At 39.6% G+C, this 17,053-nt stretch overlaps 1 protein-coding gene across 1 annotated transcript in view; it reads right to left on the bottom strand.

Annotated features, from left to right (window-relative positions):
• Nucleotides 1-5,226: 5,226 nt before the first annotated feature.
• The window catches only part of LOC122084280 (leucine aminopeptidase 1), a 15,735-nt gene continuing 3,908 nt past the window's right edge, over nucleotides 5,227-17,053 (bottom strand). The window contains exons 7-10 of the mRNA XM_042652383.1: nucleotides 6,889-6,966; nucleotides 6,475-6,535; nucleotides 6,032-6,219; nucleotides 5,227-5,760 (exon numbers count right to left, since the gene is read on the bottom strand). Of these exons, the coding sequence (XP_042508317.1) occupies nucleotides 5,632-5,760; nucleotides 6,032-6,219; nucleotides 6,475-6,535; nucleotides 6,889-6,966 (456 nt within the window). The 3' untranslated portion in view covers nucleotides 5,227-5,631. The remainder of the gene's footprint in view (nucleotides 5,761-6,031; nucleotides 6,220-6,474; nucleotides 6,536-6,888; nucleotides 6,967-17,053) is intronic.

Genomic DNA, 17,053 nt, shown 5'->3' with positions numbered 1-17,053 from the left:
TGTTTGGGTGTAATCTCTCTTTTGCATGGTAAAACATCTTCTTCTTCACTGGAGGACATAGCACACCACATCGGTGTGTGAACCTCATTAAATCTCTGTGTTGTGCTGATCTATTGTCTCTTTATTTTTGTATTTTTCTTGGTGTTTGCTATATATATATATATATATATTGGTATTATTGATACCTTATACTTTATGGTATGATAATATTTATAATGAGTTCATGAGTTTATAATTATGCAATTTGTATATCAAATGGCATGTGGCCTAGTGGTGGGTACATTTACCTTGAGTTATTTGGATCAATTCCCATTAGTGGTGAAGAATGGTTCTATTTTATTAATGTTTTGGTCATAATGGTATAGGTATAACTAGATGGTTAAGTGATTGGTACAAGAGACGAATAGCAATATTAATACTGTTGAGAGGTGCCATTAATAATGATTTCACTATTTCATGCACGGAAGTCTAGTGTTTGTTCGTAGAGATGATTAGGGGTAGTTTGGGTATTTCAGCCACTTGTGAAAATTTGTAAATTTATGTACGTCAAGTGAGTTATGAGTTAATATATCGAACTTTGGGGGCATATCTAAGGAAATATTACTTAGTTTATAATTTGTACAAAAGTGGTATTATGGGGATTTCACAAGTCTTATATAAATTAGACAAAAAAAAGGAAGGGAGGGGAGGAGAGGAGAGGAGAGGAGAGGAGAGGGGAGGGGAGGGGGGGAGGGGGGGGAGTCTCTCATTTTTCTTTTTATATGTAGGTTTTTTGAGAGAGAGAGAGAGGGAGAAGGGAAAAATTCGGCCAGGAATTCTTGTGCATTCTCTACTTCGCATCCTGATAGTCGGGCCTGAGAGAGTTGAGTAACTAGATCAAGGCCTACTACTGCTAAGTTTGGTTTACTGAGTATAAGGGTTTGACCTGAGCCCTTACAAGTAAGGGAACGTAGGCAGCTTGGTAAAGTCAAATCCAAGTTTGGTCCCAAAAAAAAAAAAAAAAAAACTCATCACATGATATTCAAGTGACAAAGTATGAAGACAATAAGAAGACTAAAGCAAATAAAGAAAAGCCACTCTTGGCAACAAAGAATCCTAATTACTATGAGAATACATCTAATTCCTTTTGGAGCTTTGCAATATTGGCTTTCAAGAAGGTAGGATAATGTGAATCCTCATCATCATTCATCTCAATCTGACAAACTCTTTTCGGATTAGTGTTCAGATCCTTCTCCAACTCTAATTGTACTCAACGCGGCAATCTTCTGAGTTTTATCCAAGAGAGGTATTCAGTGGTGGCCTCAACCTTTTCATTCTTCTGTTGATGCCTTGACCACCACATACTCGCAATTTTGGCTATCAATTCCTTGTCTAACATCTCTAGAAGATGAAAATTCTCCAAATCTTTAGGCATGTCTTAGTAGGAAAGTAGAACGAAGTGTGAGTCAAAGACATCAATTAGACGTAGTTATACAAGAATTTTCATGCTTATTTTGTCCTATTTACATCATGATAATTTAGTTTTCTATCACATTGAATGATTCTTTGGCATCCTTAGAGTTTTCCTAGTTAAGGTTTTCCATTAGTATTATCAATTGTCTTTGTCTTGTTAACATTCAATATACTAACCTTGTTTTTGGAATGTGTTCCTTAAACCCCTTTTTTTCTATTTCATATTATGCTATTCCTCTGTATTGCAATATAGGTATTATATGTGTTAGATCTTCTTTTTTTTTATTTTTTTTGCCAAGTAATAGAAAGATCAATTCACAACAAGTGGATCGGGGTGCCTAAAACCTTCTCTAGACCATAACTTGACCCTTATTGAGACCTTCAATTTGACCAATTTCTCTATTGGGTGGTTCTAGAGTTATTCTTTATTTTATATGGGTCCTAGACCCTAATTCTAGGTGACAACTCTTATTTGGTCATCTCTCTCTTTCTTTCCCCAAGAGATGAGATGGAGGACAAGGCCATACGTGTCCCCTCTCCACCATTTGTCCTCACAGGTCACAGGCTCCTACGTCTGGGCACTCGAACCATGTGATCAGGTAACGTTCCCAAAACATAAATAGCTAGATAAATTCTCACACTCGTGCCCGAATACGATCTAATTTGAACTTTTATAATAGGTGATGCATCGGAAAGTGTCAGCACTAGTGATGTGTGGGTTACCACAGCCTACTATGAAGAAGGATGGAGTGACCCCTCGTGCCAATGTAGATAATACAGAAAGAACTGAAAAGGTTTCAGACCTCGAGTGAATTGGTAGTGAGTAACTAGCCCCGTTGACATACCTCACTCCTACATGATTAGTATACCTAAATATTGTGCACAAACTCCAGTGTACCTCTTCCCAAGCGGGGGGAATACAGCTGGAGCGAAATCATCTAACAACGCTGTTGGAAACCAACCAATTGATAGTTTACCGGTTGATGTTTAGATCAAACGGTGGATCTGTACTATCCAGTATGGGTTATTTGATTGTGGGGCCCGATACTTCGCACTCACGCGTCTCAACTCTCAAATGCCCACCCACACTTGGCTCATCTCTTTTCGTGGTTAATTAGTAATTACCTCAAGCAAGGAGGTGGGTCCATGTGAGCCAATAGAAGATTAAATGCATCTGGGAAAGAATGGATTTTTTAGGCAAACGGATCCTAATGATCCTAACCATATAATGAATTAACCAAACTTTGCCAGGAAAAGAAAACGATGGAGAGAGAGAAGAAGGGGTTGAAGCTTGGAAGCTGGGAGTTGCGCTTTCTATTGTTGTAATTGGTTGACAAAGGTTGGTGGTCCCATCTATGTTTCTCCTCCAATTTTGAAATTGGAAAATGAACTAGGATAGGGTTTGTGTTGGTTTTCAGCTGAAACCCAGTGATGGGGTTATAGGTTTCACATGGGTGAGCTCCCCGTGTTTGCGGGATCCCAGTCCATGTTCCCAAGACATGGCAACATGCTGCCTGAAGTTCGGTTGCCAAGTATTGAAAGGACACCTAAATATTAGGTTCTCAATGGGGATTCGAACGAGTCTCCCTATTGGACCAATAAAAATGCTATTAGAGTGGTTAGAATAAAAGATATGGAGGTCCCCTACAATCTCTATGGACCCAAAGTGACTAAATTCTATTGGGGTTTGAAGTCTTAAGTTGAGAAGCAGTTCTCGGAGCTCCACCGGTTTATGATGCTGATCCAACCGTAAGACCTACCGGTGGGACATCATCCACCAATGGGACTTGCTGAACAAGTTCCCAATTTGTTTTGGAAATCTTTTAGGGAATCTTATGGGAATTTTGACATCTCTATTTACTTAAAATACGCTTATTAGCTAGGTTAGAGACAAGTTACGCGGTTAGACCTATCGGTGTTTAGGCTTAGTTCCCAAATTAAAACATAGCCTCAAACAAGGTTAGTGGGTGATTTGGTTTTCTCTTAAGCTGTGTTTATAACATGCTAAATTTTGTATGATGCATATGTATCCATGTTTTAAATTATATATGAACTGCTTTATATAAACTGCCATCCTTTGATTTGTGTTTACTTGTTTGACATGTTGTATGTGAATATGGGACATGGTGAGGCTGAGGGAGGATTCTGGTACCATAACTTATCATACTTACTTTATATGACTCTGTGATTATGTAAGGACATGTATATGACATGTGGTTAGGATCATTGACCTTGTGTTACGATCTCTTGCCAACAGGGGGTCAGGTGTTGGATATCCCATAGTGGTAAGTCTGACGACATTTTCCGGAATATCACTTTTGCAGTATGATATGATTATTGCGGGAGGAAAATCGAGCTCGGGTGACCGATATATGATTTCGTTACCGTGGCACTAGGATGAGATTATCAGGGTTTGTTGGGTAACCAATGGTGCATTCTAAGACTGGCAGGCTTCTATCCACAACTAGAGTTTATATCGTTGGGTGACTGATGGTCGATTCCAGGACTAGGGATACCTAATGTGTTGCAGTAGCGCTATTACATTCTGACTTAGTTTTGTTGCTTAGGTTAAATTAAAATGAATTCATGTACCACATCATAAACTATTTGTGATTGCTTGCTTGTTCCCCATCCCTCACTGAGCTTAGTGAAGCTCACATCACATGTGTGTTTCTTTTTAAATTACGATACAGGTTCCCTGGTGCCAATGGGCAGCGAGTCTTCCTTTTTCGTGCCGACTACAATATGATTGATGGACTCCAGAGATTGAGGAGCATCATTCTGATTGTGCATGCGACGCTTGTGCCTTGCGCCGTGAGGAAGGGATTTTGTTGTCTGTTGTCACTACCTTTTATAACTCTTTTACTTGTTTATATGCATATATCATCTTTTAATATATCAAGATAAACCACAGTTAGGTTACTACATTATCATTGTAGATTTACCGAGATATGGATCATTGTATATATTATGTTATTCCCGCTACATCTGATCTACTAATCCTTGTATATGATTGTGAGTTAAGATTACATTTGAGATCCTGGCAAGTCGAATAGGACAACGGTTGGCATCCTAATCATGTTTCCACCACCCAAGGGGATGGGGTGTGACATATATACACTGGCATTTCTATACCCTCTCATATACATCATCCACCAAAATACTAGTCTCTCTGGAAATTTTTTTTGTTGCTAAGGTGGTATGTAGTATACATAAAAATCATATTCCCTACACAGTTGGTGCTGAGTCCATGAAGCGCTCTATAAATGCAAAAGAACATGAACAAAACATATGTTCTCCGTCTGGTTGCCAGAGAAATGCAAATATTTCCTTGAGAAGTAAAATTTAATTTACTGGAAAAATCTTTATATATTTGGTTGTAAGGGAAATATGCAAATATTTTCTATACAAGTGAAACATACTTGGCAGGAAATATTTCCCTTCACCGAACAAGTGCCAAGCACATTTAAGCTCTTGGTAGAGTGTGGAGTGTTAAAGCCCATCATACCAGGATGGTCTCCACCCTCATAGACTGCGATAGAGTAGGATCTAACAAAACTCTCAATCAAAATATCTTCCCCTTCACTTCGTTTTCACATTCCTTGCCCTAGCAACCAGGGCCCCAAGGCTGTAAATGGAATCAGCTATCAGCACACCTCCCCTGTCCTTTTATTCAGATATGATCTGGCAAACTCCATAAGGCCTAGTATAGCCTTCCAGACCAGGTTGTTAGTAAACCACAATCCATCCAATGGTCTGAGTGAATAGGGAGGGTGGGAGAAAACATTGGGAGATTCTTAATAGCTATTTCCAAGAGTACTTCCGCGATTATCAGATTAAATTACACTGGAATCCTCTTATTGCTGATAAAATGCTGCACTCAAATGATTTTATTTCCTATGGTAGGAGAAGAGAATGAAATGACTCAAATTTCAAACAAGACTACTTGATGAACATTGAGAGGCAATTGCTCATCACAGTACGCTCAAAATATGCCATTAATCATTCCAAGCTTTCTCCTCAGTCCTCTTCCAACACATTTCACCAAAACACCAAACAGATATCAGTGCAACGAACAAGTCAATCCACCTCAGTCCACCAGTTGTTACTTGGAACCATTCCCACAGCCCTGTTACTTGGAACCATTCCCGTATCCAAATCAGCAATTTTCCACCGAGACTAAGAAGAGTTCTTCAGAACCCACTCCACCAGAGTTGAGACGCCAAACCCTGTTGCGCACTTTTTCTTATCGTTCCAAACCGGGCCAGCCATGTCTATATGCATCCATTGGACTTTCTCGTCCACAAACTGAAAAAATAAATTGACAAGAGTCTGAGTTTCAGAATCAAACAATAATCTCAGGTGTCTACTTTGAATCAATAAATATCCTTTACACCCCGCTTTTTTTTTTGTGTGGGGGGAACCCATGGTTGGCCTTCACAAGCCAGAACAGAGAGTCGTACTGAATTTTGTTGACTTATGGTGTTTTCATAGATGTATCACTTGCATGATGATGGCAAATCCTTTTCCTAAAAGTACTTAGACCATCATTAAAAAAAGAGAATAAACATGTTTATACCTGTTTCAGGAAGAGAGCTGCAGTGATAGCACCGCCTTGACGACCTCCTGTATTCACCATATCAGCGACCCCTGATTTCATGGACTCCCAATAGCTGTCCTCCAATGGCATTCTCCAGAACTTCTCCCCAGTGACCTCTGAAGCAGCAAAAACCTCCTTTGCCAGATCATCATTCGGTGTAAAGACTCCTGTTCGAAAATTGAAGTTTTCCAATGTAAGTCCTAAGCTTTCAACTATCCAGAAAATTCAGTATTTTCATAGGGAGATTGTTTATAAAGCCACAGGTCATATATGCTTTAGTCATTCCAACAGACTTCACAATCCTCATTTTTAAACATCCTGTCATGTAAATTCTGGAGAAGAATATGGTCCAAATATTTGGACTAGAACGAAGCACAAAGGAAAAAGGTGGGGGGGAGGGGGAGAGGACCAAGCGAATGTACCTGCAATAGTGGGCCCAAGGGCAACTACGCAAGCCCCAGTCAATGTTGCCAGATCAACTATCTGAAGATGGCAGTTTTAGAAGGTGTTAGCAAGAAATCTAAACCTAAGAAAAATCCAAAATAATGTTTTAACAAAGGGGAAATCAGAAAGGAAAATGGTAAAAGTTTAAAGGGAGAGGGGCCCAAAAAAAACAAAAAAAAACTAGAGCAAACTACAATATGCTTTACTAGCACTACCAAAAGAAGTAACTGATGCCTTAATACTTCTAACAAACTGTGCAAAGAATACCAAAACATTAAAAAATAAAAAATAAAAATAAAAAACATTCAATCAAAACTGCATGAATTGCAACCAAGTCCAACAGGTGTCATGCTTGTTTTGAACAACAATGTACAAAATCGAGATGATCATACCTTCTCTACACCTTGGTTGCACGCATAAACCAAAGCATCTGCAAGGGTGAGTCTGCCTTCAGCATCAGTATTATTGACCTGCCATAAAAAAAAATAGACGCAAGAAAGCATACTCTATCATAAAGTTATAGAATAAGTATAAATCAAGAAATAATCCAGATTGTTAAAATAGGCCACACTCCAGAGGAAATCCCCAAAGAACATACATGTTTCCGTCAAAATTAATATGTTAACAATTTTGTAAACAATCCACATGTTTAAACATCCGCTCATGAAAATTCTGGACATATGGTCCATATATTTGGAGTAGGATGAGGGACGAAGGAAAAACAGGGGTGGGGGGAATATGTATAAGTAAGTACGTTAGCAATCGTGGACAATATTAAATACCAAGCACACATGCACCAGAATCCAGAGACCAACAATAGAATTGGTAAGTAGGAAATGCTAGTTTTGTCGATGTCATGAAGTATTGACAGCCAATGATAGACACCAACAGGAGCAGAATCTATCATCAAATCCAGGAAAACAAAAAGTTTTCATCCATAAAATTGAAAATGCATCCAAGTTATCATCAATACACAACCAGCTACCCACATAGAAAATATCTAACCTATCAGAACCAAGTAACTGAAAATGATTATCATAACCCTCTTGACACAAAAGGATGCTGACATAACAGCAATCACTGCACAGGTAATTCAAAAGTGCAAGTTCGTCCATGTTTTAATAGAGCTATCAACAGGTAGAGTGGTATGTGTATTCGTTCACCTATTTTGACAGAGAGAATTTAAGCTAAACAGGGGAGAGAGTGGTAGATTGCGTGGCTTAATTGGGAGGTGGCCAATCCTACCTCTCAGAGAGAGAAATAGGAGATTCAACTTACTTATCCTTTTTTACTTCTGTTCAACTAATAAATAGTTACAACTAAAGTAATTATCACTTACACCCATAACTTCCCCACACTCCCACTTACCTCTCAACCTAGGTAACTTCTTACAACTACAATGTGATAATAACTAAATGCAACTTCATATGATAATAACTACATGCAACACATATTCAAACACAGTAGTACCGACATGTAACTGCCATGCATGCCTTAGTAATAGGTATGTAACAAATCCTTCCCCTAGCAATGGCATTGTCCTCAATGCCATGTCATCCATAATCGATGACATCTTCATCTTCTTCAAATAAACCATCAATTAAAAAGAGTTTCTTGAATTGATGCCCCGGGCAAACTTCTTGTTATAATTGAAGCACAAACCTTTAGAACGCCTCTCCTGTAACTCAACTTGTGAAATTTTTTAACGGAATTATGGATTGGCCAACAGAATTTTCGTCGTGAGTTGAAGTGTTTTCCATGTACACAAAAGGTCCCATTTGTTTGAGGGACAAATCATGAGGCTCATACAGTCTGGATAAACCAATAGTGGCAAACAAAGTGGTGGAGCAAATAGCAAGTCATCAGCCTTGATCTAGTCCTTTAATCCCACTAATGAAAAAAATAGCATGCCTTGGTGGCAACAAGGAACCCACCTTTGAGAGCAGCTTCTCGAATTGGAATTCATAATCTCAAATAGTGCCAAATTGTTACAACTTGGCTAGCTCTCCGAAGAAATCTTGAAAGGGAGTTGGCCCGAATCGAGAGTGTAGCCCGTTGCAAGTTACCGCCTCATGGTCTTGTTTGAAGATTTGAAGCCATAATTGTGTGTCCCCTTCCAAATGAAATGAGGCCAGCGCCACCCTCTTTCCTCTATCAGCGTCTGATGAAACTTAAAAAACTACTCGGCCCAACAAGTCCAACTTCTTGTATCTTCCTCCCTGCAGTATCGAGGGAAGTCCAACTTAACTAGTTTGGGCATGAAGGATTGTTGAGAATTGGTGGAACGAGGCAATGAATTGTTGTCGGGTGGTTGCATACCATGGGGTTGAGTAGAAGCTCGGGAATTCTTGCCAAGTTTATTGTGAATCGGAACAGGAGAAGTGCTGAATTTTTCGAAGAGATCATTGAGCTTAGAAAGAATTTGTTGTTGCTCCTGTAGAATCCCTTGTTGCCCTCCACTGAACGAATTCATGTTCTCCTCAAGCCTCTTTACCCTTTGGTCCATTTTCCGGCTCTAATGTACCTATTTCAATAGAGAGAATCTGGGCAAAACAAGGGAGAGAATGGTAGATTGCATGGCTTAATTGGGAGGTCGCCAATCCTTTATCTCAGAGTACATATCCTTCTTTACTTCCATTCTTCTAATAAATAGTTACAACTCAAGTAGTGAGTTATCTACATTCGTAACTCCCCACACTCCCACTTACCTCTCAACCTAGGTAACTTCTTATAACTACAATGTGATAATAATTAAATGCAACTTTATATGATAATAACTACATACAACACATATTCAAAAACATTAGTACCTACACATAACTGCCAGGCATGCCTTAGTAATAGGTACGCAACAGAGAGTAAGGATAAGAAATTGCTTTCAAGGTGGTAAACCTTCAAAAATGTTCTTACGATATGAGAAACAGGCCTTGACTTAACACAAGTTAAGGGTATATCAAATATGGGCAAGGCCTCGACCAACATATAAATATATTTGTATAAACATTATATGTGTCAGTATCACCCTGACACTCCCTATGGAGGGGGAATGGGAGGGCCAGACTGTATTACCTGTACTGTACCCCTTCAATTAACAGAACAGATCTTTACTCTTACCCTCCCCATCAACATTTATCCTCCATGAGGGTCAAGTGATGGGTGCCCATTGACAGTCTTATGTTTCAACATACTCAATAAGATGCCCATACCCTTTCTAGAAATTAAGAGTTGTAATCCTCTTTGCTTACCAGTAGTGTCCATATCAAATGTGCATATGGTCAATTACCTTTTCTTTTGCTCAAATCTTCTTATCAAACATGAATCTCTCTGGTGAATCTTTACTAACGTGAAGTGGATTGGGTGTTTACAGTCCCAAGTGAGAACCCAACCCTAAAAGCGATGCAGAAGGTAATGAAAAAACAAAAACGAACAATGCAGACAAGTTTACGAGGTTCAGCAAGATTTCCTACGTCCTCGGTGAGATGAGATTATGCTTCACTATCAATGGAGAATAAGGTTACAACGCTCGTCCTCACACCTCTCAGAATTGTTTGCACTACAGAGAAAGAAAACCTAGCTACGAATATATAACGAAAAACCCTAATCCGGAAAGTACAAAAGTGCCCTCAAATAAAAAATTCGAGTGGGGGGCGCAGCCCCCCTACACCCCCATTATGCAAGGGGGCAGCCCTACACCCCCGTTATGCAAGGGGGCCCCTGCCCCCTTGCAACCAGCCACGGCCCACTTACCGCTAAGTGGGACCACCATTCTGTTCTATCGAGGCCCCTGCACCAGTACTACCTGGATTAAACTGCGACGGAATACAAGACATCGTACACCAACACCATGTTGGAGTCTTGGGTTTATATCTGGAAAGTCCTAGTTAGAGTTAGACTACGTGTTTAAGTTGTTTTGGCTGGACAACGTCAATAATTAGTTTGTAGCTTTAGTCCCAAGCTAAGTAGGATTTCTATTATGTGTTGTCTTAAGTCACATAGGTTTCCTATTTTAAGTTGGAGTCATAAACATCTATAAAAGAGGCATTGCTGTAACTTTAAGGGACAAGTTGAATAGATGAAAATTGAGCATTGACTCTTGACTGAGAGAGCTATTATTTGAAAGGGTGAGATGCCTACAATTTTGAGAGGGTGAGATTTCTAAAATAGCAGGGTGAGATACCCAACCCAACCACTTCTTCCCCCCTTCTAACCCTCCATTCGATTTTCTTTCATCCTTTTGTTTTTCTCTCATTCTGATTTGTGAGAGTAGTGTTTGAAGATCATCTTGAATACCAGCAACCATCTAAGATTAAGATCAGCCCAAACCAGACAATCGATCTCTGCCAGAATTAGGGTTTTGGATCCTAATCGACTTCCCCAAGAACTCTCAACCTAGAAGCCACTTTCCGCTGCCCTTTTAGGGCTTTGTTGGGGACACCAAGGGAGGAACTCAACCAGGTTTGGAGCTGGTTCCTTGGGTTAATCTGTGAGTTATTCAAAATCTCCAGATTTGACCTAGTTTTGCCCTAATACTGTCCAGCCACATTTCTTCCCATCCTAAAGGGATCTTGAGCCACTATTTGGAGGTTTTCTTAAGCATCATCAGCCCTACACTCGACCTGAATTTGAGATCCATCAGAGATCCCTACAGCCAACCACAGGAAGCCCTAATTATGCCCTAGTTTGAGACTTTGATTCAAATCTAATTTTCAGATTTCTCCCTCTTTGTGCTTTTTGTTTTATTGGAGCTTTGGGGAACATTTTTGGGGGTTATTGATCTCTCAATATCCTTACATTACCTCTTCCCTATGCACCAACCCCCACCGTACCCTTGCTACAACCCCACACCCTCAACCCCTCCTCTTCACTCTGTGTATTCATGTTTTTTGCTCTCTGATGTATGGTGTAATGCAGGAGTAGATTACAATAAACTACCCCAACAGTTTATAACCCCAAACAATACAAATAGGAGCAAGAAACAAAGAAATAAGACCATCAAATAAACCCCCAAGGATACAATACCCATACAAGAGCAAAACCCGCCCAAAACCCAACCCAATAGGAGAGAGAAAGACCTGCTATAGAGCTGGAGTGAGAGAGGTGCGACCAGGTCTATAAGAGTCCGATTGAGTTGCACTCTTGGGTCTAGATAGTCCCTAGGGAGGATACAAAAACCCCCAAAGTTGAGAGGATTTTGACGGTTGGTTGTGAAGTTACAAGCTTTCTTGATTTTCTGATCTAGGAGAGAGAAAACTTCAAGATTCTTCAAAACAGCTGGTCGACGTCAGATGGTCTTCAAGAAAGGATCGATTGATCTTCTAAAAGTGTAGAACCAGTCCCCAAAAGGATCTGCAGACTAGATCTCAGACTTGGGCAGCAATGAGGGTCGATTGGCTTCAAGAACAGGAACTCTTTGGCTGATCGATTCTGGTTTTTAATGCTTGGACAGATTTGAACTTCTTTAATACTCATAGCAATAGTAAACATAAACAACAGCAATTAAGAATGAAAATAGAAAGATTAAGCAAAGAACAAATAAGGGAAAGTGGGGGAGGAGTGGCTGTCTCGGCCAGGGCTTCTCACCCATAACTATCTCAGTTGTTTTAACATAATAATTGTAATTTTCTTTATTCAAATCTGCCATTATGAATACATATGCTCCTCAATTTATAGAGGGCAGAATAGCAATCAAACTACTACTAGGAGCTAGTTTCCCAATAGGACTAGACACTCCTACTAGAACTAGGAGATAGTTTCCTAATAGGACTAGACACTCCTACTACAACTAGGAATTCAAACTAAGACTAGGACTTGACTTTATGACTCCAACATGGAGTAGGACTAACTAACTAACTAATAGTCCATGTAAGACTTTACAACAAACCAATAGCCTAACAGGCCTTTATTGAATTAAATAATAACTAATTAAACTAATGAATTAAATCCCATTTTCTTACCTTCTATCCATATTTTAGGCCCATTAAAGTAGCCCATTTCAAAGAAAACCTATGGGATCAAAAGCCCAACACATATATAACACAATCCAAGGCTTATTTGCAATAAAATAAGCCCAAGTGACTTATCTACATCAACTCGCCCTCTCTTGGAAAAAATTCGTCCTCGAATTTTGTAATGTGAGGGTGATTATATCATGGTGCACATCCCTCTTCAAGCCGTAGAAAAATTCAGGTAGCTCTTTGATAATAAAGATGCAGTCTAGAATGTGAAGAGCTCGATCTTCAAGATACTTTAATGGGATGACGAACTCCACATGCTCAACTTCAACATCTTCGGATGTATCCATAGGGTCATCTACATATGCACCTTTGATCTCTTCTAACTTCTATGCAACATAAAGCTCTTTTGGTTCATCTACCTGGTGGTTCCCAACCGGTTCCATTGATGGTTCAAACACAACTTTATTCTTGAACTCCTTAGAATCTTCTTCTTGGCTATTCACAATCATCACAGTTATTATAGTGTCAAGTTCCTCAATCTCAACCTCATTGTCCATTGTGGCAAACTTGTTGCTTTCGACTTCTTCCACATGAGTCTCGTTGATGGGAACATCAATGACTAGTTCTTCCTTGACAATAGGAATGGCTGAAATTTTTGTAGCACTAACCTCAACTTTTGACTCTGGTTCACTGGTCAGAGGTGTCTTCTCTTGTTGCTCCTTTGCAAAAGATGTTGATGATTCCTTCATGCTCTTGTTGATTATGGGTGGCTTTTGGACATCTGGTGAAAGGAAGTACCTGCTTCGTTCATGCTCAAATAGGTACATGCTTGCCAACTCATACTACATCTCGTCCCACGTTCTAGGTTTGCATCCTTAAGCTTGAAGTTGCCTTTCACGGACTCTCCATTGTATTCGAACACAATCACTCAACTCGGAACATGCATATTAGTGTTTTTGTCTCTGTTAAGTTATAGTTGTCAAAGTAAATGTCCAATTCATGCATCCATTTAAGGAATTCCCCATGAAAATAATGTGGTTGATCATTAGATTGGGCAGCAGTAGATGTATTCTGATGGGAATCTTCCAGAGGGAAGAGACTTTGGATAAATGTAGGGAGATATTGCGTTGCTAACTCGTACTTCATCTCTTCCTTGTCCTACGCTCATGTCCTCGAACTTTGAGTCGCTTTTCATAGACTCTCCACCATTCTCGAGCACAACTAACCAATCGGGAGCAAGCATATCGAAGCTTTTGTGTCTCTATCAAGTTATAGTAGTTAAAGTATTCCTCCAGAGAATCTAGCCAATTAAGGGTGTCGAACATATCCCTTTATCTAGCAAAGTAACGAACTGATGGAACCATCTGCGCGGTTAGGCTCTGATAGATTGTTTGGAGCTTTCTTCAACCAGAACTCTGATACCACTTAATGCAGGATTAGATTATAAGAAATTACCCCAGCAGTTTATAACCTCAAACAATACAAATAGGAGCAGAAAACAAAGAAATAAGATCATCAAATAAACCCCCAAGGATACAATACCCATACAAGAGCAAAACTAGCCCAAAACTCAATCCGATAGGAGAGAAAAAGACCTGCTAATGAATTAAATCCCGTTTTCTTACCTTCTACCCATATTTTAGGCCCATTAAAGTAGCCCATTTCAAAGAAAACCCATGAGATCAAAGGCCCAACACATATATAACACAACCCAAGGCTTATTTGCAATAAAATAAGTCCAAGTGATTTATCTACATCATGGTGAGCTTTGTGCTCCCCTCCTTTTTTTTCATTTAATTTAGTTCACAAGATTTTCATTTCAATTTTCGTATTCTACACTATATTTTTTAAAGAGGTATATTGGAAATATCTAATTGAGTAGTGAATCTACGATTTCGTGCGGTTTGGTATTAGAGCCAGCATTGGAAATAGGTGATTCTATGTATAAAAAGGCAAATGGATTTGATTCCAACTGATCTCTTACTTCGATGGAGCAGATATCTATTATAGGGCTGCAACTTGCAAGAAGGGGCCTTGATGAACTCGTCACGTTTTGCTAATATTATATTTATTATCTTCCATCATCCCCATCTTGGTTTAGAAAAGTTTTGATTTCAGGCTCTCGTTGATGATTATTATTGGGTAGTGTGATGAATGATCTTCGAAAGTTCAAAATTGTAACGAGCAGCTGAATGTTCTGAGAGAGCTCCTGACGGCATGATGTGGGAAGGACCTGTGGGTGTTGAGAAGCCAGAGCTTATTTTTGCACGAGTTGAACTTGCATAATAGCATGTAGGGTAGATCTTTTACCCCCCAAAAAATGTAGGGTTGATCTTGAAAAAGAAGACAATAAGTTGAGGGGTAGATAGAGTGAAAGAAAGGAAGAAAGAATCATAGAGAGGAATTGGAAAACGAGTATTAGTGGATTTCTAGAATCACCTCCTAGTTAACCACGTCTTTGAAAAAAGTCCAAGATTTCTGGTTTTTTATTCATTAACCGTTCCCTTTCGAGAAGCGGAAACAGAGGAAAAAGAATTTCAGAACAGAGAGAGTTAAAGAGATGTGTTTAGTCAGATCTCAGCGAAAGAAAAATCTTTGAACCTGCTATTAGAGAAATAGATATATGGTGTGATCCAAAAATGGACAAGCAAGTGTAGTTATGGAGACGGTGGATGGTCTGGGCAGCTTAAAGAAGAGGGAATAGAACGGGAAAGAGAACAAGGGAGGGGTAAAATTAGGAACCTTAAGTGAAACAATTGTGGAACGTGAGGTATCCAAAACTTAATTTTCCAAACATTGGGTACCCTATGTGTAGTTTCACCAAACGTTGAGTAGCCCAAGTGCTATTTACCTAAAAAAATGTGCTTATGGGCATTTCAGTCTCTAATTTGGCAGTGATGGACTATTCCATAGTTGTCACGGTGTCAAATCGATCCAAGGTGGTGAAGGGGTGGCTAGTCGATTTGGCGATGAATCGCCCGTTATGGCGTTGCCATGACGATCAAATTGCCCATGTGTCATTTTTTATCTTCCCTATTTTCTAAAGTTATTTGGTATGCTACTTTTTTATTTCCCCTATTTTCTAAAGTCATTTAGCATGCTATAAGCCTACAATATATACCCTATAATATATAAAACCAACATTAAGCAACATCAAATCATCAAAAATCAACATAACCCTATCAAAATCACCCTGCATTTTACAAAAACTCGACTGCCTAGTGAATCAGGCGTGACCTAGCATCCATAGCTATGCCATGGCGACGCCTATCAGCCAATGGCGACCGCCATTTGTGAGTCACGTAAATCATAGCACTGCCATGAACTTCTTTTTCCGCCAGGACGCCAAATCGCCGCCTAGGCGACGCCATGACAACTATGGACTATTCCACCATTTAACATTGATCAGTAAATAAAATGTCCATCAAAAATGGAAAGAACGAGCCCAAATTGTAGTAAAAAATGTTAACTGTATGCAACAAGTAATTTTATAAACAACCAAAATTTTTAGGGTAATTTACAGCACCACCTCCTAGAGAATGCCACTATTAGAGAGACACCTCCTGTATAATACCAAATTATGCTCGCATCCCTTACCGTCAGTCTTTGTAAGGGAATACTCCTTAAATGCTGACATCAGCTGGTCTATTTTTTTCTAAATACCAAAATGCCCTGAATGTGAATCCCACTGGGAACCTCAGAATGTAAGTTGTCGGCACCACAACTGCTGCAGCGGGAACTTTACCGAGTCGCAACACAGTTCAAGCCTTCAAGCCGCAGCACAGTTCAAGCTTTGTACTGCCGAATTGGATGAATAATATGCCATATCCATTCTTTGGATCATTGTAGGCACAACTATTTCAATAGGGCAATCACGTGAGAAGCCTTTCTTTCCAGATTTCTGTACTTTCTTGATACAACTCTTGAACTTCTCATGGCACTTCACACTCATCATGCCTTTTCTCTTGACGCATTCATCATGAGTCTTACAACAGGCATCGAGGTCATTACAGGGCTTTTCTCTGGGACAACCACTCCATCTTACTCCATAATTAACGAATTCCAACAGTATTATAGTTTTCGGTGACACAGGTTTTGCTGCAATGGACCTGGGGATTGGGAAAGCACTCAACGATGAAAAGGAGCGTGAAGATGGCTGCTACAGTAACATAGTAACGCGGCCACTTGGGAAGATTTAGTCGAACCATTTCTCCCTCACTTCCTCCTCTCTCTCTCTCTCTCTCTCTCTCTCTCTCTCTCTCTCTCTCTCTCTCTCTCTCTCAACAAAATCCCAATTACTCAAAATCACAGTTGGAGAAAAAGAAGATGATGATGATGAAGGATGTGAGCAGTTTCGATCTGGGAAGAAGATGAAATGAAAGGATTCAGGGCTCAATTGGGGGTTTGATTTCGGGTTTTTGATTTGGGAAAATAGGATTGAGTCATGTGTTTTAGTCAAAAGGGTAAAACCGTCATTTCAAATGCTCACTTAACAAAGACTGAAGGTAAGGGGTGCGAAAGTAATTTGGAATTATGCAAGGGGTGTCTCTCTAATAGTGGCATTCTCTAGGGGGTGGCGCTGTAAATTGTTTCATTTATTAAA

Source organism: Macadamia integrifolia, chromosome 7 (genome assembly GCF_013358625.1).
Source record: "Macadamia integrifolia cultivar HAES 741 chromosome 7, SCU_Mint_v3, whole genome shotgun sequence".
Taxonomy (NCBI): Eukaryota; Viridiplantae; Streptophyta; class Magnoliopsida; order Proteales; family Proteaceae; genus Macadamia; species Macadamia integrifolia.
Note: the sequence above shows the minus strand (reverse complement) of the source record. Positions and strands in the feature narration are given on the sequence as shown.